Below are 23,677 nucleotides of genomic sequence, written 5' to 3' on the forward strand. Positions count from 1 at the left end.
GTGGGATGAGTGTGTTGGTGTTGTCATAGGTGAATTGCTCCTTCAAGGATCCAGAACAATCACAATGCCAAGTGCTGCAAAGATTATAATGTTTTGGTGGAGAAAGTGAATTCAGAAGATCCACATCATCATAATAAAGTGGAATATTATGACACACAGATTGTTTCTAAAGTAATTAGGAAGTGTTATAAACATAGGTACTGCTAAATGCAAACAAACGTAATTTTGTTGATGTCAGCACTAATATGTCCAATGATATTATAATTCAAAGAAACTTTAGAATGGTAAACATGCTGTTAATTCAGAATGTGTATTTTCCAATTGGCTACTCTTGCTGACACCGATGAGTATGTGCATTACTGGTGCTATCCCTCATAAATATAGTAATAAATACTTACAAAAACCAATTAAAACCATTTTAATTGCATGGTATATCATGAAACAGAAATAAACTTAAAGTTTTTTATTTTCATTTTGAAAAATTGGCTTAATATTCTGCATAATAATTGACAATGCGTATGCATTGTCAGCAATTGCCGTTGGTGCGTTGGTGACAACAAATAGATCCTTTTCCAATTAGGTCGTTAACTTGAAACAAAGATTGACCAAGTGATAGGAATAAGTTCAAATAAAATAAACAAGTGCATGGTTCTTCAAAAGAGAACGAGCATGTGAATATTTTGAATGTTACCTTTGTCAGTTTTCATCAAGTATAGACTGTATGAAACCGATATGAATAGAAAAAAGTCCCACAGGGCCACAGTAAAAAGGCCACCTGGCCCAACAAGTCCACACTGACCCTCCAAAGTGCATCCTACCCAGACCCATTCCCCTACCCTTTTCCTGTAACCCTGTATTTCCCATGGCTAATCCATTTAATATCTCTAGACACTATGGGCAATTTAGCATGGGCAATCTACCTAATCTGCACATTTTTTGAACTGTGGGAGGAAACTGGAGCCCCTGGCAGAAACCCATGCAGACAAGGTGAGAATGTGCAAAACTGTTGTCCCAGGATGGAATCTAACCCAGGTCTCTGGCCTTGTGAGGCAGCAGCGCTAACCACTGAGTCACTGTCTACGCTTTTTCATATATTGACATATTTGCACCATATTCCATTTTAACATTTGATTTTTAATGCTTATATGTTTTCCTCTTTAACATCAATTGCTACCCATATCCCAATATGACATTTAAAATTCTGTGGTCGTGGTATGGATTAAACCTTCCAAGTTAAGCAAATACTGGTGTAACATTAACATCTCAATTAAAAAGAAACAGCATATTAAGTGATTTAGGTTATATGCAATTCCTGATTGCTGACAGGTTATCATGTGGATGCTGTGTGAGTTTATGACTAGACTCGGTTGTGATGTTTTCTGTGGCTGTATTGCGCTATACTGGACCATCTCACTGAAAATGTATTCAACTAGTTCTGATTAAACCGCAGACATATATTCTTCAGTTCCAGAATGATGTTTGGCAAGTTCATATGACCCAGACCTTTTACAGCTAGTGAGAAATGATCAGTAGACAAATGTGTATGGTCAGCAACTTTCAATATGTTGTACTGATTCCTTTATTGTTTTGCAATATAAAGCCTTTTCAGTTTTCTCCTTGCTTTCCCACTTTTCTATGACCTGTATTAAAACATTACCTTGCAGAATGATTGCAACTGCATTTCAGAGTATCAAAAGAAATTAGAGCGAATAGTGTATACACTTAACTGTTTTACTGTACAGCAGTGCTAGATTTGTAGTGTGTAAGGCAAGAGGCTACTCAGGCACTATAGTTTACCGTAAAATTTTCCATTTATTGCCTCCAGTTTCACAATGTGATGCAGTGTGACATATAGTGAAACAATGAACCCTTTTGAAGAAAGAAATCTCACGTCCCATATGTGCATTCCGGCTCTCTGATGTCTTGTGACCTCTTGTGCCCCACTTCTCAACTGCAGTTTTTGTTTTAGTCATTCTACCTTTACTCAATGGTGGTTTTCTAATAGATTCTTCTGTTTTGCCATTTCTGTCAGTCCTTTTCAATGATCTCTTCAAAACTTAATTTGTTTGATCTTCTGTTGCCTTATTTAACTTTATCTGTTTTTCCCTCTGGGTCAACTTCCAATGTTTTGCCTTCCCGTTGAAAAACTTAACACATAAGTGCTATGCAAAATGTGATGCCTGTTTTGAATGATGCCTATATTTGTGTTGAGGACAAACTCAAAAGCCAGGTACTTTGCAAAATACAGAAGCAGAATTAAAAAGAAATGTTGATGCTACAGCAGCAATGCCTGTCACCTGAGATTCCATTACAGGAGGAAGGCAGGTGCTTCCAACAGTGCACCATTCAAATTATATTCAATATATCAAGTGCTCTGAAGAAGAATAACCAGAATTATCAAAGATATGTCTATAAAACTTCTCAATTATCTGCAAATTTTAAATGCATCATTCAACCATGACCAGTTGCATCTCATAGATGACAATTCTGTGTTTGTGAAACTCTGCAACCTTAGTACTCCATCAAGTATTTAATCATTTGTTCCTGTAATTATTCTTGTAAAGTTCAATCCACTTTTTAAGCAGCTATTCACCAGGTCGATTTCATAAAATTGTTAGCCCTCCAGTTTTATTTTTTCACTCCTTTTACTGCCACAGGCAACAGTCTGGAATATTGTGGATTTCCCTCCATAAAATGATTTTCCCTGCTACCATAACACTATATCAATTTTTGTGTATGAACCTAGATGATGAATGCCAGCAGATTACTTAACCACAGAGGCATGACTGCCAAGCTTGACATGTGTCAATAATCAGAGTGCGAGGCCGGTTTTGCTTTGTGTCAAGTCTAGTTGTTGATTCCTATCATTTTCTCCATCTGACTGTTTGTTTGTTTTAGTCTTTCAACGCATAGCATGCAGAAATTGTCACCAACAATAGGGCAATGACTTTATGGCGCGTTGCAGCAGTACAGGATCCTTTTTATTACTCTATCTGCATAAGTACTTTCCAACAGAATGGGGAATTCTACTTCACTTTCACCTTTTCACATGTTGAGGCTATAGGGGAACTTTGCAGCTGTCGCTCTAACCAAAGTCAGGCAACTTGACACAGTCCTGAACCTGGGTCTTTTAGCTCAGTATGGCTGCTCAGTATTATTTTGCCGTGGATTTTATCCATTAAGCCATTAGAGAAGCTAAAAACACATACTTAATGAAAGAGACAAAAATAATTATTTTTAAGGACTCCAGGATGCAAATGATTTACTTGCTTTATAAATTTTCCAGATGTGATTTTAAAATAACGGACGATGGAGAGCAGCTAATTAGAAAGCAAACCAATAATGAGAACATATATTACACCGAAGGATATCCAAATTTGATTGAAAATGATTCGGTACACCTCAGTAGATACAATCACGTATTCAAAATAATACTGTCCATTTGTATTTGTGACTCTAAGTAGCAAGATGAACCATGGTGCTTCACAGGCATAATCAGAAAAAAAATGATGTAAACATAAAGGATATTCAGAGATGCATTTTAAAGAGGATTATGAGGAAGGTAGAGGGGAAAATCATTTTATGGAAAGAATTCCATCATGTTCCAGAGCATTGAAGCTAAAGGGAGAGGAAATGTGTATAAGGTTTCTTAAATGAGTCATGATGGTGCTTGAATAATTTGTACAAATGGGAAAGGGAATACTATGAAAGCACTTAAACTGGATGAGGACTTTAAGTTTAAGAATTGTTTGCTATAGATGTTTCAGTAAACATGATATCTATAATGACAAACTTTGAGCGTTCTAATGGAAAGAAATCCCTTTATTGATTGAAACAAGAGGAAGCAAGCTATATCAGTAACCCTAAGGTCAGCCAGACTGCCCTAATAGCGCAATTTAATATGAATAGCGCAACTATTATATTGCTGTCTGAGGCATTGGGCTGGGGATCTTCCGTCTGCTGAGTAACATAGTATGGGGGCTGGGAGGTGAAAAAGGGGTATCCCTGCAGCTGTGGTAGAGTCTTGCTTAGTGTGAATTTTTCACAGTTGCTAAGCTGGACTGAACCCAAGAACGCTGGCAGCTGTCAAATGAAGGAAGTTATACTAAACATGAACTATTAATTCATGAGCAGAGCTATGAAAGCCCATTTCAAAATGTTTCTCATACTGGACACACATGTTTTTACTATAAGGATATTGTTGGCCTTTTCAGAACGGGGGTGACTCATAGATCATTGCTTTATGTGGAAACTAATCCAAGGACTCATTCAGTACTGCTGCTTCATTATAAAATTGCTGGCAATGGCTGCACATGTGGAGTTGCATTCTCTAATCTGTCACAATGTGTGAAATAAAATTTGAATACTGAGATGGCCAAGATGGGAAGAATGCACTGTTGCCCTAATCACAATACACCTTGGGCCACAACATTAAATAAAAAATTATAAAAGCCTTAACATGGCAAATTGTGTGGTTTTTCTACATTAGACTTAGAATTTTTATTTTAAAAATCCAGAAACTAGGTTTCATGTGAAATGAAAATTATTGATTTTGTTATAAAACAAAGCTCAAGTCTTGTGATGCAGTGGTACTGCCCCTGCCTCTGGACCAGAAATTCTGGATTCAAACTCACACTGCGACAGCCACAGAAGTGTTACATAACATTGCCAATAGGTGTATTTAAAAATAAAACACATTGAATAAAGATGCAGAATTGGTTAAAACATGCAGTTTGTAATATAAAAATATAAATGTTTCTCTCTGTAAGCCAAAACCACTGAAGGGAAAGGAAATTTTAAAAATTTCTCCATAGAGATTTACTGTTAAAAGCAAATGTTTCTGGACAGTGGTGGCCAAGGGGCAGCCCGATAGCACATGTTAGCATTGTTGCCATACAACCCCAAGAAACCTGGGTTTGATTCTAGCCTTGGGCACCTGTCTGTGTGGAGTTTGCATGTTTCCCCTGTGTCTGCATGACTTTCCACCTGGTGCTCTGGTTTCCCCCGACAGTCCAAAGATGTTCAAGTTAAGTGGATTGGTCATGCTAATTTACCCTGTGGCGTCCAGGGATGTACAGCCTAGGTGGATCAGCCATGGTTAATGCAGGGTTATGGGAATTGGATGGAGGGAGTGGGTCTGGGTGTGGTGTTCTTCGGTGAGTTGGTGCAGACTTAGTGGACCAAAAGGCTTCTGTATGCACCATGGGTATTCAATGAGATTCGTTCAGATTTTTTTTTTGGAAAATGCGTAGAATGTCCTGAAGTCTGTAAATGTGGTGTTTTTGCATGTGTGGCCAAGTCATTAATCACACACAGTTGTCTCTTAAGTTCTTGGCAGTCATAGCTCGCTTAGGAAAGGCAGTATTGAGAATTTTATTCACAAACCCTTAGAAAAGAACGATTAGTTTTCACCCTGATCTCTCAGTTTTGGGAGATGTGGGCTGAGCAGTTTGTTGTGCAGCTGGCTTTCCTCAACTGAAAATCCAAAAGCAAACTCCAAGTCTGCAACCACTGTACAAATTGAACGGTACCTCATTTGTCATCAGGGAACTGTGCATTGTTCGTTCCATCATTTTTGATGTAATGTACTTTGTGCTCAAACCATCTCGTGTTTTGGAGTTAACCTAATGTTCAGCTACTGTTTTCTTAATCAACCTTTCTTTGATTCCAGTCTATCTGGTCCAGGTTTGTTCTTGCCCCAATGAAGTCAGCTGTCTGCCAGTTGATTATTCTTACTCTGGATTGACCAATGTCCTTTCCCGCCTTCATCCTAAACGTATGACACAATGATCATTGTGCCCCAAGTGTAACCAGGAATATTTGATATTGAGACCTCACCTTCCTTAATCCATCCTTTGTTATCACCTCAATATCATAGTCTCACATGAGAATTTATGCTTGTAACACCTTGGAATTATAAACTCTTCCTGCATTCACATACATGTAAGAGAACCCTGATATAGACTTCGTGACTTTCTCCCTTCCTTTCACACTGCACATTAGCTTAATGTTCTATCTTCTCATAGCATTTTATGCACACGAGGCTTGACTTCTGCTGCTTTTCTCCAAGGATCCATTGCCCTCACCAATACCCAAAACAAAAATTTGATCAGTGAGCAGCTTATCTAAGGAGTGCTGTACAACTTGTCTGGGCTGATTGGTGCTCACTTATTCCTACCTGCCTGTTTGCCCTAACTTATGGTGTGACCATTTCTTGCAATGTGCTATCCACATAGTTCTCTACTTGGATGCACATCAATGATTGTAGCTGCTGTTTGAGCTGCAAAATCTGGAGTTTAAGCTTCTGCAACCAGTGACATTTGCTGACATGAGCTCACCCAAGTGAGGAAAGGGGTCCAGGAGATTGTCCACATGCCATATGGTTGGCATCCTGCTTGACCAACTTGCCGTACCGTATCTTAACTCCTACTTTTAAATTACTCAGCGTAACTATACTTAATTTAACTTGTTTAACTCTTGTACTGTAAGCCCACAGGACATAGGAGCAGAAGGAGACCATTCTCATTTAATGCTCCACCATTCAGTGATGTTGCAGCTGATCTGATAATCCTCACCTCTATTTTCTTGCCAATTCCCCATAACCCTTGATTCCCTTTCCGATTTAAAAAATCTTTCTATCTCTGCTCCGAATGTACTTAATGATCTAACCTGTATGGTAAAGAATTTTACAGATTGACTGACTGACTGACTGACTGACTGACTACCTTCTGAAGAAGAATTTCTCCTCCTCTCCGTCCTAACCGGCTGATCTCTCACTCTGAAATTATGTTGTCTGGTCCTAGACTCTTCCACAAGGGGAAACAACCTGTCTGCATCTGCCCTGTCAAGCCCTCAAAGAATCTTGTATGTTTCAATAATGTTGCTGCTCATTATTCTCAACTCCATTGAGCATAGGCTTGAACTATTTAACCTTTCCCTGTTCGACAATCTCTCTGTATCTGGAAACAATCTAGCAAACCTTCTCTGACTACTTCCAATGCCAGTATGTCTTTCCTTAGTTAAGTGTCCAAAACTATTCCTAGTATTTCAGGTGTGGTCTAACTCAAGCTTTATATAGTTTAGCAAGACTTTGAAATAAAGGCCAACGATACATCTACCTCTTCAAGACCTACTGAACTTGTAGCTTTTTGCATGAGGACTCACAAATGTCTTAGTGCTGCAGCATTCTGCAGAATTCCTCCATTTAACCTATATTCAGCTCTGCTATTCTTCCTGCCAAAGTGCAGAATCTCACATTTCCCTTGTTAAATTCCATCTGCCAATTTTTTTTTGCCCATTCACTTAAACTGTCCACATCCCTCTGCAGACTCCAGGTTTCACTTTCGCCCCTTGCCTTCTTGCCTTCTTTTGTCATCCACAAACTTGGCTTTAGCACATTCACGTTCCTTATCTAAGTAATTAACTATCTTGTAAACTCTTACTTTCCATGTGCACTGTTTAGAAATTTGCATGTTTCAAATTAGTAAAGTTGGAACACGATTCTGAACAACACCTGCTCAACAAACAGCCATCTATGGCTTTCCAGTGATGCCACTCTTAGACTTTTTTTCCCACTCCTTGTGCTGTTTTCACTGGTGTCTCTGTGTCTCTCTCTGTCTCTCTTTTTTGATAATGATTTGATTTATTATACCTCAGTACAGTGAAAAGTTTTGTTTTGCATGCAGTATAGGTAGATCATGCCATACAAAGTGCATTGAGTTGTAGAACAAAGTAAAGAATAGAATGTTACATCTGCAGAGAAGGTGCACAGAAAGCAAGATCAACATTAAATTTAAAATTTGAGAGATCCATTCAGAAGTCTAATAACAATGGGGAAGAAGCTATTCATATGTGCCTATATACAAACTTTTATATCTTCTTCCCAACAGAAGAGGGTGGAAGAGAAAATAACCGGGGGTAGGTTGGGTCTTCGATCATGTTGGTTGCTTTCCTGAGGTAGTGGGAAGTATAGATGGAGTCAGTGGATGGAAGGCTGGTTTGTGTGATACGCTGCGCTGTGTTGACGACTCTCCATAGTTTCTTGCCGCCTTGAGACAAGCAGTTGCCAAACTTCGCAGTGATCTATCCAGATAGTTTGCTTTTTGTGGTGCATCTATAAAAATTGGTAAGAGTCCTTGAGGATATGCCAAATTTCCTTAACCTCCTGAAGAAGTATAAACATTCTTGTTCTTTCGTGATCATTGTGTTGATGTGCGTGGACCAGGACAGTTTGCTAGTGATCATTACTCCCTGAAACATGATGCTGTCGAGCAGCACCATTGATGCAGACAGGGGTGTGAACTCCTCTCTCTTTCCTGAAGTCATTGACCAGCTCCTTCATTTTATTGACTTTGGAGAGATTGTTATTTTTATACCATGCACTAAGCCCTGTATCTCTTTCCTGTATTCTGTTTCAAGATTGTTTGATATCCGCCCTACAACAGTGGCATCATCATCAAACTTGTAAATTAAGTTGGAGCAGAATTTGGCCATAAAGTAGGAGTGTATAAGGTTAGAGACAAAAAAAACTGTAGATGTTGAAATCCAAGGTAGACAAACAGGAGGCTGGAAGAACACAGCAGTACACATCTCAAAACGCTGCCTGGCTTGCTGTGTTCTTCCAGCCTCCTGTTTGTCTACCATGGGTGTATGAGGAGTTTAGTAGGGGGCTGAGTATGCAGTCATGTGGAGCACTGGTGTTGAGGATTACGTGGTGGAGGTATTGTTGCATGCTCTTACTGATTGTGGTCTATGGAATTATGATGTTGGAGGCAGAACTGTAGTCAATAAGCAGGACCCTGACGTTGGTATCCTTGTTATCCAGATATTCCAGGGATGAATGTAAGGGCTTCAGAGATGACATCTCCTGTGGACCTGTTGTGCTAGTAGGCAAATTGCAAAGGATTACGGGAGACTGGGAAGCTGGAGTGTTGTGAACCATGACTAACCTGAGGTTGCAGACTAGCTCGCTGAACCAGTGCGTCTGATTGTAGATGTTTCATCACCCTGCTAGGTAATGTTGTCACTGTGCCTCCGGTGAAGCGTTAGTGTTCTGTCTTGCTTGTTATTTATATGCCTTGGTTTGCTGGGGTAATTGGTATTACTTCCGGTTATGTTCTTCAGTGGCTTGTACACTGGTTCCAGTTCAGTGTGTTTGTTGATGGAGTTCTGTTTGGAATGCCAGGCCTCCAGGAATTCCCTGGCATGTCTCTGTTTGGCGTGTGCTGTTATGCATGCGTTGTCCCAGTCGAATTCATGTCCTCCTTTGTCCATGGTGTATTGAGACCAGTGAGAATTGGTCATGTCTATTGATGGCTTTTGGTTTTTGTGTATCCTTTATTGCCAGCTTCCTTCCAGTTTGGCCTATTTAATGTTTCTCACAGTCTTTGCGTGGTATTTTATATATTAGGAGCACTTATATGGAGGTTTTAAAAGAAATGGATACCCATAAGCACAATCAGCTATTGCCTCCATGACAGACGACAACAAGGGATGTAACACGGCCAGAGACACCACTAGCCACTCTGTCGTACATCAAGGACATATCAGATGATCACAAGCCTACTCAGACCCCTAGGTATTGGGGTAGCCCACAAACTGACAACCACCCTGCAACAGCTACTGATGAATGTAAAGGACCCCATACCCACAACCAATAAAACTAATGTAATATACAAAATAATGTAATATCCAAAATAGTGTAAGCCAAATAGAGACATACCAGGGAATTTCTGGAGGCCTGGCATTCCAACCAGAACGCTGTCAATGAGCAAACTGAACTGGAACCGATATACAAATCACTGAAGAACAAAACCAAAAGTAATACCAACCACCCCAGCAAACTAAGGCGTGTAAGTAACAAGCAGGATGGAACACTGAAGCTCCACTGAAGGCACACTGAAGATGTTATTTAACAGGGTGACAAAACGTCTGCAATCAAACACACCGACTCGGTGAGCAAGTCTGCAACCTCATCCGCAACCCAAGCTTAAAATCTTTTTAAAAACTTTAAACCATGAATAACCTCTTTAAGTTCTTCATAATTATGGAGATCTGAGCTACCAGTTTGTAGTCATGGAGGTACACTGCATGATTTTTCATGTACGCTGGGATGATGGCCTTCTTGATAAAGGTGGATTTCTTGGTACAGGTGGGGACTTCATATTGTAGTAAGGAGAGTTTAAAGATGTCTGTGAATACCACTGCCAGCGGATCCGAGTGCACAGCCGGGGTCTCCATCTGGTTGCTTTCCATGTGTTCTGTTATGTCATGTAGTCGTTACGTCATGTAAGATATGCCACAAACGATGGGTTCAGGTGCTGATAATTGTTTCCAGGTCCTCCTTTCTCTCAAGCAAGCTTTTATTCTCCTCTGCCCTTTGAATTTGCTCTGCTTCTGCTCCTGCTGTATAAAAATTTAATGATTTAAAAACCAAAAACCCAGTTATCATTGGCAGAGATGGTTAGAAAGTACGCAGTAGATAATCAAGTTTACCTGAAGTCAGCTTGATAATTTACTGACCTTTTGAATAGAGTGCTGTATAATTTCTTTTGGTTCAGTAGAAGCAACTGTATGGACATAAGAACAAAGAAAATTACAGCACAGGAACAGGTCCTTTGGTCCTCCAAGCCTGCGCCAATCCAAATCCTCTATCTAAACCTGTCGCCTATTTTACAAGGATCTGTATCCCTCTGCTCCCTGCCCATTGATGTATCTGTCTAGATACCTCTTAAATGACGCTATCATGCCCGCCTCTATCACCTCCGCTGGCAACGTGTTCCAGGCATCCACCACCCTCTGTGTAAAGAACTTTCCATGCATATTCCCCTTTTAAGCTTTTCCTCTCTCAGCTTGAAATTGTGACCCCTAGTAATTGAGTCCCCCACTCTGTGAGGGGGGGTGGTGGAGGGGAAACTTCTTGCTATCCACCCTGTCCATACCTCTCATGATTTTGTAGACCTCAGTCAAGTCCCTCCTCAACCTCCTTCTTTCTAATGTAAATAATCCTAATCCACTCAACCACTCTTCATAGCTAGGGCTCTCCATACCAGGCAAAACCTTCTCCAAAGCATCCACATCCCTTTGGTAATGTGGTGACCAGAACTGTATGCAGTATTCCAAATGTCGTTGAACCAAAGTCCTATACAACTGTAACATGACCTGCCAACTCTTGCACTCAATACGCCATCTGATGAATGAAAGCATGCTGTATGCCTTCTTGACCACTCTATCGACCTGCATTGCCTCCTTCTGGGTACAATGGACTTGAGCACCCAGATCTCTCTTGTGTCAATTTTCCCCAGGGCTTTTCCATTTACCCTGTAGTTTGCTGTTGAACTGGATCTTCCAAAATGCATCATCCCTCATTTGCCTGGATTGAACTCCATCTGCTATTTCTCTGCCCAATTCTCCAATCTATCTATCTAGATTCTGCTGCATTCTCCAACAGTCCCCTTCACTATCTGCTACTTCACCAGAAAACATAGTTTTCTTAAGAAGTGAAACACTGGCTGCAGTGACTAATCTGGAAGATATCTTTCAGAAGTAGATCTTTGTTCCCTCAAAGGTTATCAAAAATGCCACTGAAGACCCCTGATTCACGGTACTGCTAGCTTTTAGTATTTTCATCAATATTTTCTTTTGCAATTTCTACAGCTGGAGTTGTTACAGCTCACAGCATGTATTAATATAAAAAGTCAAAATGAGAAGAACCAGTATGTTAATAATGGCCGTATTGACTGTATGATTTCCTAACAGTAAGCTGTTAGGTTTTTCTGATCCTTTACATCAGTTGACACTATTTTAACTTTTATTCATATGTTTGTGAATTTCATATTAATGAAACTCAGAATATTATTGTGGAACAAGAATAGTATTTTGCACAATCATAAATTTGTCCGCTTGGAATTGGGTTGAAACTGTAAAATATTTCATTTTGTGTCACTACTCTTGACAACTTCTCATCCTGTTACTTAAATGTCAGGATAAAATATGGGCTTCAAAGATGAAAGGATAAAGTGTTAGCTGACTTTACAATTTACTTCTGCAGGATTGTATCTGGATTATTTTTGTTTAAGTATAATCATGGTTCAGCAGTGTTTATTGCTTGTTTAACATTGCAGAGAGAATTATTTAGGTGGTACCAAGTTTTCTTTAACTCTAAGATTATTATTTCTTTTCCACAGTTTGAGGTGACCAGCTTCCTTCAACAGAAAGAAGCAAGTCTTTGATTGAGTGAGAGCCAGAAGTTCTGGGTTCAGATTGCGCTCTAGATGGTTTTATTCAGTGTAGTCAGAAACTGCTGCTCAATTCTTCTGGACTGTTATCCAGTGGGATATTCTCTTACAATTTGGATAGTGGCTGCCCACCATGTTGGGCTAATTACTAACTTAGCTATGGTAAAAATGGTTAGGATCTTAAGAGGAGCCTTCACAACAGAACCGGTCAGACTGTTAGTCAGCCTGTGAATCATTCTAGCACTTTCCACTGTTTTCTTCGAGAGAAGAATATGAAAATACAAAAACAGTAATCATTTGAATTGTTTATGTAGAATCCCACCCATTTCTCAGTCATCCAGTACATAGAAGCTCAATTGGCTGGTTTGCAATGCAGGGCAATGCCGACACCATGGGTTAAATTCATGCCCTGGCTGAGGTAACTACAAAGGACACCCCTTCTTAACTGGTCCCCTGCCATGAGGTGTGGTGACTCACAAGTTTAAGTACCACCAGTCATCAGTGTGTAATGTGTGAGCAGCTCCATGGTCTGGTAAAAGTATGGTGACTTTACTTTTACTTTTAGCTATGAAAGTATCAAATTGAAACTTGGACTTTTGAATTAGCAGTCTTCAGTAAGAAATTAAATGTTTTAATTTTTGTATCACAGCAACAGCTCCAGTCTTACGTGGTATGGGTTAACTCCCAGTTAAAGAAAAAGCCTGGATTGAAACTTGTACAGGACTTGCGGCAAGATTTGTGTGATGGCGTGGTGCTGACTCATCTGGTAGAGATTGTAGGTTAGTATATGTGAATTGTAAGTGTCCGATACTTAGTTCATATTTTAATTCAGATCCAAGGGGTGAAGGGATATTGAATAGTTATCTATTTTTATCTGCCAATGCAAGGATATTGTGTATAGATAGTTTAATGACATTATACTTGAGGCTTTTTGGGACATTTGAAATCATGCTATGGAGAAAGAAAATGCAAAGTCTTCTCTGCAGATCAATTACAAAAATCGGGGAGGGATTGTCAGGAAGGTGCAGTAAAGTCCAATGCTGCCTCTTGACTTGGGAAGAATCCAAATCAGCTTAACATTGATTGAGTTCTAAGAACAAGTTCAGTGTAAGGTCTGCATGTCTATGAGAATAAAGAGGTTTAGAAGTAGAAATAATGTGATAGATGTACTTTCCAACCCCTAATGAAAATACTGGCTTTGTCATGTGGGAAGAATGTTTAACATTAAGCTAATGAAAGAAGCTAGCTTTAGAGCTAATACATCATACAAAAATATAATTGCAGTACATGCCAAGATGTGTAAGTTAAACATCTAGGAAAGAAAACTAAGCAATAAAACTATAACTCAGGGAAGATAAAATCGTAAACTTGATGGTAAATTTTATTGCTGTGAATAGATGTCTGTAGACATCTTTTGAGGACAGCAGGCAGTGACATCTTTCGTTTGAACAGAATTCTGGTACAACTGGCTATTTCTAGAGCTTGAAACATTTGCCATTGCAGTAGGAAAGCATATTTACATGCTTTCCAAAACCACTATCTCTATATAATTGCTCGTTTTCTGTTGCTCTGTTATGAAGCCGGTGAGCAACTCGGTGACATTTGCTTCAACCCTACCAGCCATCAGGAAATGAAAGAAAATGTGGAGAAAGTGCTGCAGTTTATAACATCTAAAAAGATCCGAATGCACCAGACTTCTGCTCGAGGTGAGTCTACAATAACAAAACGTTGTTTTAATATAACACCTTTAAAGTTTTTTTTTAAAAGCTCCAAGGTGTGCCAAAGGGATGGCTTTATTTCGGGGAATTGATTAAGTCAATTTCTATTTTTATAGGAACAGGAGTTGACCATTTAGCTGGTTGGGCTGTTATTTTCTATTTTGTTTTTGTTGCAATCAACTTTGTCATGTCATTTTTTTTTGCATTTCCATTCCTCTTTCTAAGAAACTGCCTGTCTTTCTCTGACAGAGATGATTGACAGCTCAACAGTCATAACATGATTTTATGGCATCAAAGACTAGTGTAAATCATTTGTATTATTCCAGTATTGCCTTCAGTTTTCAAATGGATCTTGTTGCTGTGCACTTGCAATTGATAAAATAAATTGTTATAAGAAGGGAAGAACAGATGAGGGAGGAAAATTGGAAAATAAACCAGTTGTTATTGGAAATAAACATTTTATTTTTCTTGCCTAGACATCGTTGAAGGGAACCTGAAATGCATAATGAGACTGATTCTAGCATTGGCAGCTCACTTCAAACCGTCTGGTGTTCGATCTGCCGTACCCATGAAGAACAAGTCTACAAACTCTTTGGACAATCACAGGCCACTTTCTGCCACTGCTATGGTGCAGACAGCTGCTGCAGCTCTTGCAGAGGTTCGGCAAGATGTTTCTCGATCTGGACGGGAAGTATTCCGATACAAACACGAAGTACAGAGGTGAGAACAGGATTTTTGGTATTCCTGAAAGTGATACTTTTTGCATGTTACTGTCATATTTCAATTGCATTGGTATTTTGGGTAGTGTTAAAATGATCATCATAGAGGCAAAACTATTATATGTTTGTATTATTTTAGTGATAGCACTAACAATTCTAAGAATCAGATGAACAGCATTCTATACGTGGTCTAAAATTGAACTACTACAAAAAAAAACTCCACAGTCACATTGCCTACAGCCAAAGTTTTTATTCACTTCGTGTGCAAAATTTAAATGACTTTTCTCCACTTTTTTTTGTCTTAAACAATATGTTGAAAGTGAAATACAGAAACAACTGGTCTTGTTTCAAGTGACTAGATATATGCAATAACTGCTGGCATAGCCAGTGATGCACACATCCCATGAAGCAAATAAACTTAAAACAAAATTTCTAAATGTAGTTTTGTGATTCTGTACCTGAGTAAGAAAAACAAACATGAGAATCTCACCAAGAAGTGCCACTTAACACAAACTTCAGCTCTTGTTGTAATATTCAGAACTTGTTTTTACTGGGAGAATTACATAATTGCATCTTTTCATGGTGATGGTCAAGATTAAACGGGTGGTACTTGTGCTTGTGCCTGGAGCTCATATTATACACTAGCTGGACTAGATGTGATTGCCCAACAACAGATTCAGTGAAAGAGGAAGTAAGAAAAATCTGCTGTTTTAAACATCAGCTGGGGAAAAAAAACCAAAGATAATTTATCTTCAATGCGAAGAAGGCCTAACACGATGGTTCACTTTATCTGTGAATGTTGACTTGCCTTCATTGTTTTCCCAGCAGTTTAATTCTGTATTAGGTATTGAAACTCATGCCTGCATGAGTGAAAGCTGGACTTGCAATCTGAAATTAACTAGTAGCATTGAAAATGTAAAATTTGAGACAGTTCATATTTGTCTTTAGTTATTTATGCAGAAACATTCCACTCGTTATCCAATCATGTATTGATTTGTACTTTTTTTTGACATTTTTTTAATGCATCATTACACAGCTGATGGAACAGACAGGCTGTTTCCAGATTTCAGACTGCTGTACCTTTCCATTAGCTGCTACAAAGTTGTGTGTTAATAACTCTGGTAATGTGCTTGTTTTTTTGGGTGTCTCTTTTTTTTAATAGTAAATATCAATTATATGGAAATACAGGTAACTAGCGAGTTTTGAGAAGATTTGTAGCTCCGGTTGAGGTTCTGGATGTGAGTTTGCTTGCTGAGCTGGAAAGTTCGTTTTCAGACGTTTCGTCACCATTCTAGGTAACATCATCAGTGAGCCTCCGACGAAGCGCTGGTGTTAAGTCCCGCTTTCTATTTATCTGGTTAGGTTTCCTTGGGTTGGTGATGTCAGTTCCAAAATGATGATGTTACCTAGTATGGTGACGAAACGTCTGAAAACGAACCTTCCAGCTCAGCGAGCAAACTCACATCCAGAACATCCAATACAGGTAACTTCCAATTAGTTCATTGTTGTAATGTATATTGCAAACTGTCTCTTTGGGAATTATGTGGATTAAAAAAAAATTGTGTCAGTTGTTTTAAATATTTGTGACCAATAATATGGTAATCACAATGCAACAATTCATTGGCCACACTTGGCATCTGCATTAGGCAGCCTGTATTGTTGTATTTATGAAATGATCAGGGCATCATCTCCCAAGGTTCCAAGGCAAATAGGATTTATATACTGTGCATTTGGCTTATTAAGTATCCCATTTCTGTTGAAGGTAGGTGACCAGCTGAGAGGCATTTTATCATTGAATATCCATTTAGAATAGAGGTGCGCATATGTTCACCCTTCAGATAGTTTCAAGAGAGTACTTTGGGCATCTCCGGTTTGCTGCCAGTACTATTTGACCCTCCCTGTTACAACGGAAATCTAATCACACAGTATAGGCCCATCAGTATTTCAAGGACTGGTGTCCTGTTGTACACCCCAGTGCTCCTGAGGCCTTGACCAAGTTATGTCTGAGAAACCAGAAATATACATGATTGGTTGAACTCACTAATGTCAGTTTATTAGTTTGCACATATGGACAGCGCCCATGTAGCAATTGCTCATTTTTGATCCCTAAATGTTATGTGAATAAAGAGTATTTTAGTGTGGTGGCTGGTCTTCTAATTTCAGACAAATAATTTAGTAGAAGCACTATTTTGCAGAGTGGATATGAAGAAGAAACTGTTGCATAAGTGCCCTCTGCTGGTTGTCATGAAATTAATATAAAGCCCAGTTAAGTACCACGTGCTGAAGTTTCCACCCCAAGCCTAGCGCATTTTCTCACCAAATCTTGCCAAACTTGCCTACCCTATGGCATCTGTCACACTTAATTCTAGCCTTGTCTCAACACATGCTGTTCCCAGAGCAACACAAAATCAAATAACCACCAAAAGATCGGCACCCCTGTGCCTGCTCAGTCTTTGAAAGTTTGTAATGCACCTGGACAAGTGTTGGTAGTCTGGTGATGGCACGGCAGCCACAAATTCATATTGCCACAGCAGATAACCAATATCGCTGAGAAACCTGAGCACATGCAACCTCCTTGTCTCACCTTGATAGCAGTTTACCAACCACACCACATGCTTTAACTGTTGGTAGCTACATCCTGTTTGAACACCCTCCCTAGGTTAGCACTATCCTGTCCCCAGCGCTCACTGCAGACCCACATTTTGTCATTGCCCTGTAGGATAACATCATATAGCAATCACCTCTTCTAAAACAACTAGGGATTTACATAAATGCTGACCTCGCCAATGATGCCCTCATACCATGAATAAATTCTAAAAAAAGACAAACCCAAACATTATTTATTATTTACAGAAAGGAAAAACGAACAGAGACAAAACCACTAGAGGCTTGAAGCTCGTTGAAGTTCAATTCAACTGTTCCAAAGACAGTGATAGCTTCCAATTCCCCTTGTCCTGGTCCTTGGAAGACTGCTTGAAATGAGTTGGTGTGATTTTGCTCAGATGGCCTTGGCCTCTACCCTCATGCATTTGTGGAAGCAGGACTGAAATCCCTCAGAACCAACCTGTTGCTACCTGAAAGGAGCAAGTAAAAGTTCAGAGCTGCAGTTCACAAGTTTAGAAGTTCACAAGTTCACAACCACCAGGAGAAGATCTCATTCCACTCATGCAGCCTGCGGATCCTGCTCCATCGTCCAGCATAGTTCAGTTACAGTCTCCTGGGACACATGGAGCCTGTGTTGGCAGTTCACCTTGCTTATTCCTAGGCAATGGAGTTAGAGCAGAAATACTCTGGGCTACTTGCTCACCCCAGGCAGATGCCACTATCTATGGATGAGGGGGGCAAGTGGCTGGTGCCCGTAGATCACACCCTGATCTGCGGTTTGATCAGTCTCAACTCTGAGGTCACTGAAAGCAAATAGTGAGCTGAATCTTCAAGCTCTCCCCGGGTTCCATAATGAGTTTCCTCCAATGGGTAGCTTGTTCGGTGAGTTTTGCAAATGGAAAACTGAATATTAATGCGATGAGTTGGTTCATCAACAAGACATTTATCAAGCACTTATCTCCTTTATTTGACAACTTGCTGCAACCGAGTGAGAAAACTTGTCCAACTGCTTATGAAAAGCATAAAAGATGATGTGAACTGCCACTGATATAGAAATGGCTGTCTTTGACTTGTTGTTCAATTCTGCCACAAATCTCTTTACAATCCATATCACTCAGGTGTGTATAAGTGTCTGCCCTGAACGTCTTGCAATTTAGTGTTTTTCCTAGATACTAAGAAATAGGTTTGTAGGATGCCATAATTTCTGAAATTTGGCGATTATGGAAGAAATTGCATAATCTTCCCTGTCTAGATTTCCAGTGTGGCATTGTGTGACTGTTTGTTTGTTTGTTTTATTTCTTACTGTAGCTTTGAGGATGAAGTCGGAAGTCACACCTGGAGTGTTCGGGCAATGGTGCAGCAGTATGAGGGACAACAGATACCTTTATCTCCTCCACTTTCCCCAAGGTATTATAGTTACTCATTATGATTGTGCTGTCCTTTAAATTTACTCTTGTATGCTTAGCCGTTTCCATATATGCTTGTTGTGTCTGGTTAAATGTTTTAATTGTTCTTCTGTGAAACTTGGGGAACTTGTAAAATTGGTAGTTAAAACTTGTATTCTTCACTAATGTTCTAAAAATAGTACATATTAAGAGATGTTGTTTTAAAAAGGTTTTGAAGTTAAATTGCAGTTCAAACATGACGCACGATTTTAGATTTTTCTTTTAGAGGACGGTTAAGTTGGGTGATAAATTGGAAATAAGAAGTACATTAGGTTACCTGTCAGCCGGATTGGCAGACATGGTTCTAAGATAGTGCATTTGTCTTTTGCCATTTGAAAGAGGAAGAGAATAGCACATTAAGGGGATACATTTCTCTGAGCTTAGTTCCCACCAAATGGGCAAGATTAAAATTAGTCCGTAATTCTATAGAGTCACGCAGCATGGAACAAGACCCTTCAGTCCAACTTGCCCACACTGACCAGACATCCCAATCTGACCTAGTCCCATTTGCCAGCTTTTGGCCTATGTCCCTCTTAAACCTTTCCTATTCATATATCCATTCAGATGCCTTTTAAATGTTTGGTCCGGACCGGAAATGTCAGCTTTCCTGCTCCTCTGATGCTGCTTGGCCTGCTGTGTTCATCCACCTCTACACCTTGTTATCTCATTCTCCACAATCGGCAGTTCCCACTACATCGCCAAGTGAGGACCGAAACCTTGTTACCATTCTAAATTTTATGGCTTGGGTAGTTTTGTGGATAAACTTGTTGAGCTATTGATGGAACACTGTAGCCCTCTGAACTGTTGCGACTGTAGATCTGAGATCTAGAATTAGTACGTACTCATTTTATGTTTAAATAAAGATCATTATAACATGCTCTGCATTATTTTGTTGCTGTACTGAGCATTAGGTTGCGAAAAGCCTCAAAGAGGTTACATGAATGGCTAATTACAGTTGAAAAGTACAGTACAGCTATAAAAATATGTATCCTTCAATATTCTCAGGACAAAGGAGGATTTTGTTAAATTAGCTGAGTTCTGTTATTGTCTTTTTTTTCCTTTTTTGGAGGTTGATTATTCTCTATTTAGATGCAGTACAGCTGCTGTGGGTAAACTAGTTTAGGACGAAACCAATTGTTAAAGTAGCTTGATTGAATTGAATGTGAGAACAAAATTTTAAATCTATCATCATTTTACCAATAGCTATTCCCAGAGAGTTTGTAAATTGAAATCTGTCAAATATTCTTCAGTTGTGCAGTGTTCCTTTGTTTTGGCTAATGCAGTGTGTGAACATCTGATGAGCTATACTGTGATGTGTTAAGATATGGATTTACATATGCTGTTCATTACGCGATTCAATGTTGACTGTGCTGTGGTGAGTCAGGTGTTTAAAAGTGCTTCTGATGGTGGAGTGGTAGAGGAATTTGTACTTGGAGTTGCCAAGTATATGTTTACAGATGCCGTTTACACAGATTTTGGGGCAAATTGGTAGATCTCCTTGTTCCTGGACAAGAACATGCAAATGTAATGTTTATGACCATGCAAGAACCAGTCACAGCAAATTGGCTTAAATGACTGCACCACACAACCAGCCCAGCTCTTCCCCCCCACCCACTGCATCCCAAAACCAGTCCAACCTGTCTCTGCCTCCCTAACCGGTTCTTCCTCTCACCCATCCCTTCCTCCCACCCCAAGCCGCACCCCCAGCTACCTACTAACCTCATCCCACCTCCTTGACCTGTCCGTCTTCCCTGGACTGACCTATCCCCTCCCTACCTCCCCACCCACACCTTCTCCACCTATCTTCTTTACTCTCCATCTTCGGTCCGCCTCCCCCTCTCTCCCTATTTATTCCAGTTCCCTCCCCCCATCCCCCTCTCTGATGAAGGGTCTAGGCCCGAAACGTCAGCTTTTGTGCTCCTGAGATGCTGCTTGGCCTGCTGTGTTCATCCAGCCTCACATTTTATTATCATACAGCAAATTGGCTGCCTGTTTCACACTCAGTCTGTTTTTCCTTTTAAGTTTTTAACAAAGTGTCACTCTTAATAAGCCCCTTATCATAGTCTTCTAGATCAGAGTTTTGACTTGTGTATGTTTATAGATGATTTAGCTTTTGCTAATAGTGCAGCTTAGTTTGTTTTTATCAGAATTTATTCTTTCTTACATATATTCCTGGCAGCATGAGGATTTTAAAACATCCAATAAAAACAATGTTTGGAATTGAAATCTGGCCCTTTTTTTGGTCAATGCTGCTAATGTATAACAAAAATAATTCAGTAGAATTAAGATGCTTGCTCAGTGGAAATCCAGTTTGGAGACAAGAAATTACTTGGAATTAGTCAAATTATAAGAGTAACAAACCTCTTTAGCTGTTGCTGCACGGTCACTGTGCACTGCCATCCTTGCTAAGCTGGAATGTCTTGAAGCATAGAAAGAAAAAGTGATTTGGTTGTTTTTCCTGCAAAATTGTCCGTAAGAAGACAATTTACTGAGTTTTTTTTAACCCTTAATATGGACATCTTAATATTTAACCAATCTCACAATATTTACATTATCTCTGTTTATTAAGAAAATGTTAGTCATCTTCTCCAACAAGTATTTGAGAGAAATAATCACCTGGGAATGTTGTTTTTTGTTTGACCACAGTTTTGATTTGCTTGCCAATACTTTAAAGTTCATCTGTGATTACAAAAATAAGAACAGTTTTTACCAGACATCATTTGACTGACTTGAATAATGAAATGGCATTTGGCAAGAGATTGAACTGTCAGCAAAGCAGAGGCCCTATTATTGATTTCAATTAGAAAAAGGAAAATTAGTCAGAATTTCCCCTAATATTAAACAATGAACACCACAGGAAGTATGTAGGTAAGGACAGAATAACTAAGGTTCTTCTGCCACAGTGGTAGTGTTCCTACCTCTAATTCAGGAGACTGGAGTTTAAGTCTCACTTGCTGGAGAAATATTTAATAAAACTCTCTGAACAGGTTGATAAGAAAATATTTTTAAAAAGAATAAAATAATTGGGCCAGAGTTCAACACTCTGGGAATGGGCTGGAATGGAAGATGGTCTATAAAGTGCCCAGAGAAGTCGGTGGGTGGAGACCCCATTGTCTGCTCATGCTATTCTGCTAGAGGCAAGTAAGGAGATGGATAGACTGCCAACCAGGAGCCCAATTGAGCCTCTTCAGTGGTTAGGTGATAGTGATTTCCCATCTGGGTTTGCACTGAGTTATTCTGTTGATGGGGGTTGGGGAATGACTCCTCCAGTGCACACGAAAAGTGCAGTGGGCTCTGGAGGGATATTATTCCTCCTTTTTGGTACCTTTGGTCCATAGAATAATTCTCTGCCCTGTGGCAAGAGTACCACCTTCTCCCTATCTCTACCCTCTCTCGCCTCACCCCTCACTATACGTTTACCATATCTCCAGGACCAGATGGACTCTGCCATCCCAGATCCCATTTTTTCAGCAATGAAGGCACGTAGCCATCACTGTCATTCTCCTCCACTTGCAGCCCCAGTGGTGGTCTCTGCCCTGGAGATGCTCCTGAGGCTGCTGAGCTGTTGCCCCTCTAATTGATTGATTGCAGATCTTGGGGGCATGCCACCATCTTTGGGGAGATCTGTACCATGTAGTAAATAATTAATCAGGCTGGGGGCATGCTGATAACCATAGAGTGTTTGCCTCTAGCTTTTGAGCCCATTAAAGGTATTAAATTAATCCATTATGTATTCCATAGATTGATAACCAGTTGTCCTCATTGGTGAGGTTCTTTCGTAAGTATTTACTTGGGTGAAATGGAGCTTCTTTATCCAGAGTACAGCACTGGATACAGAGAAGATAGAAAATAAAATCTGAGGACAGAACTCTTGGGCAGTGTTTGGAGGGTTTATTTGATGTAAATGAAATTTGGTGTTGATCCCTGCTGCATTTTGTTTGTTTCTTAGTAAACAGTCTGTGACCCATCTAGTCAGGCAAATACACAATCCGGTTAAGTCTTTAAATTATTTTGAGAGCTAAGTGTCATCAAGTGGATTATTTGTAGAGAGAGCACTTCTTGCAAAAGAACTTGGTACTGTGAGTGTGGCACTTAAGGTGCAATGAAAGTTAGAGGAGAACAATTATATAAGAAACTCCAGTGAAGCCACTTTCTCAGAGTTGCTAATTTTTAAAACTAAAAAGTAATTCAGAATCTTGCCATGTTACTGCAATCTGGGGCATCCTTCCCCCAGGATTGTATTTAATTGTGTCAGTTGTGATGCAGTTCCATGCTATTTTAAAAATCTGGAAATGGGATAATTTCGCAAGTTGAGAAATTGACAATTTGAATACTTATTCCTTTAAACTTGAGAACGTCCATTCATCTTTTTTTTAACCCTAGCTTGTCCTGCCAATATAAATATTAAGTTGAACCATCAAAAGTGTTTTCACTACCTTTGAAAACCGAGAGAACTGCGTATACTGGATATCAGAAACAAAAACAAAAATCGAAATTGCTAGAAAAACTCAGCAGGTCTGGCAGCATCTGTGGAAAGAATTCAGACTTAACGATTCTAGTTCCGGGACCCTTCCCCAGAATAAGTCTGATTTCTCTGTACAGATGCTGCCAGGCCTGTTGAGCTTTTACAGCAATTTTTCTTTTTGTTTACTATTTTTAATTTTGATACCTTTTTTTTGTCCAATAATGAACATTTCAGCCTTTTAGTGTTCATTTCTCCAGGAAAATTATTTGTGTCTGTTTTGAGTAGAACTGGAGAAATGTGCAAAAATATTTATTCCTAAAAACAATTGATTTATTGCTCAATTTAATTCATACCAATGAAGTATCATTTAACAAACCTTCAGTCCTGTAGTACTAAAACCTTTAAAAGCTAGAGGCTTCAGATTTGACCCTGGATTTCTGATGAATTAGCTAATTGCAGTCAGGACAGCAGTTGAGATTGTCCTTTTGGC

The 23,677-nt window shown here is 39.5% G+C and overlaps 1 protein-coding gene across 9 annotated transcripts in view; it reads left to right on the forward strand.

Moving 5' to 3' along the window:
- Window positions 1-23,677, forward strand: part of LOC125467036 (dixin-like) — a 117,646-nt gene that overhangs the window by 32,013 nt on the left and 61,956 nt on the right. For 7 of the 9 annotated variants that reach the window (XR_007250547.2, XM_048562372.2, XM_048562374.2 and 4 more), the window contains 4 exons: window positions 12,886-13,015; window positions 13,817-13,942; window positions 14,431-14,674; window positions 18,586-18,684. Coding sequence is in view for 7 of the 9 variants with exons in the window: in XM_048562372.2 (XP_048418329.1) it covers window positions 12,886-13,015; window positions 13,817-13,942; window positions 14,431-14,674; window positions 18,586-18,684 (599 nt within the window). In the remaining 2 variants the exon portion in view is untranslated. Of the gene's footprint in view, window positions 1-12,885; window positions 13,016-13,816; window positions 13,943-14,430; window positions 14,675-18,585; window positions 18,685-19,286; window positions 19,425-23,677 lie in introns of those variants that run through there. The other 2 variants (XR_009442862.1, XM_048562377.1) reach the window with 2 other exon arrangements.

This window comes from Stegostoma tigrinum, chromosome 32 (assembly GCF_030684315.1).
Source record: "Stegostoma tigrinum isolate sSteTig4 chromosome 32, sSteTig4.hap1, whole genome shotgun sequence".
Taxonomy (NCBI): Eukaryota; Metazoa; Chordata; class Chondrichthyes; order Orectolobiformes; family Stegostomatidae; genus Stegostoma; species Stegostoma tigrinum.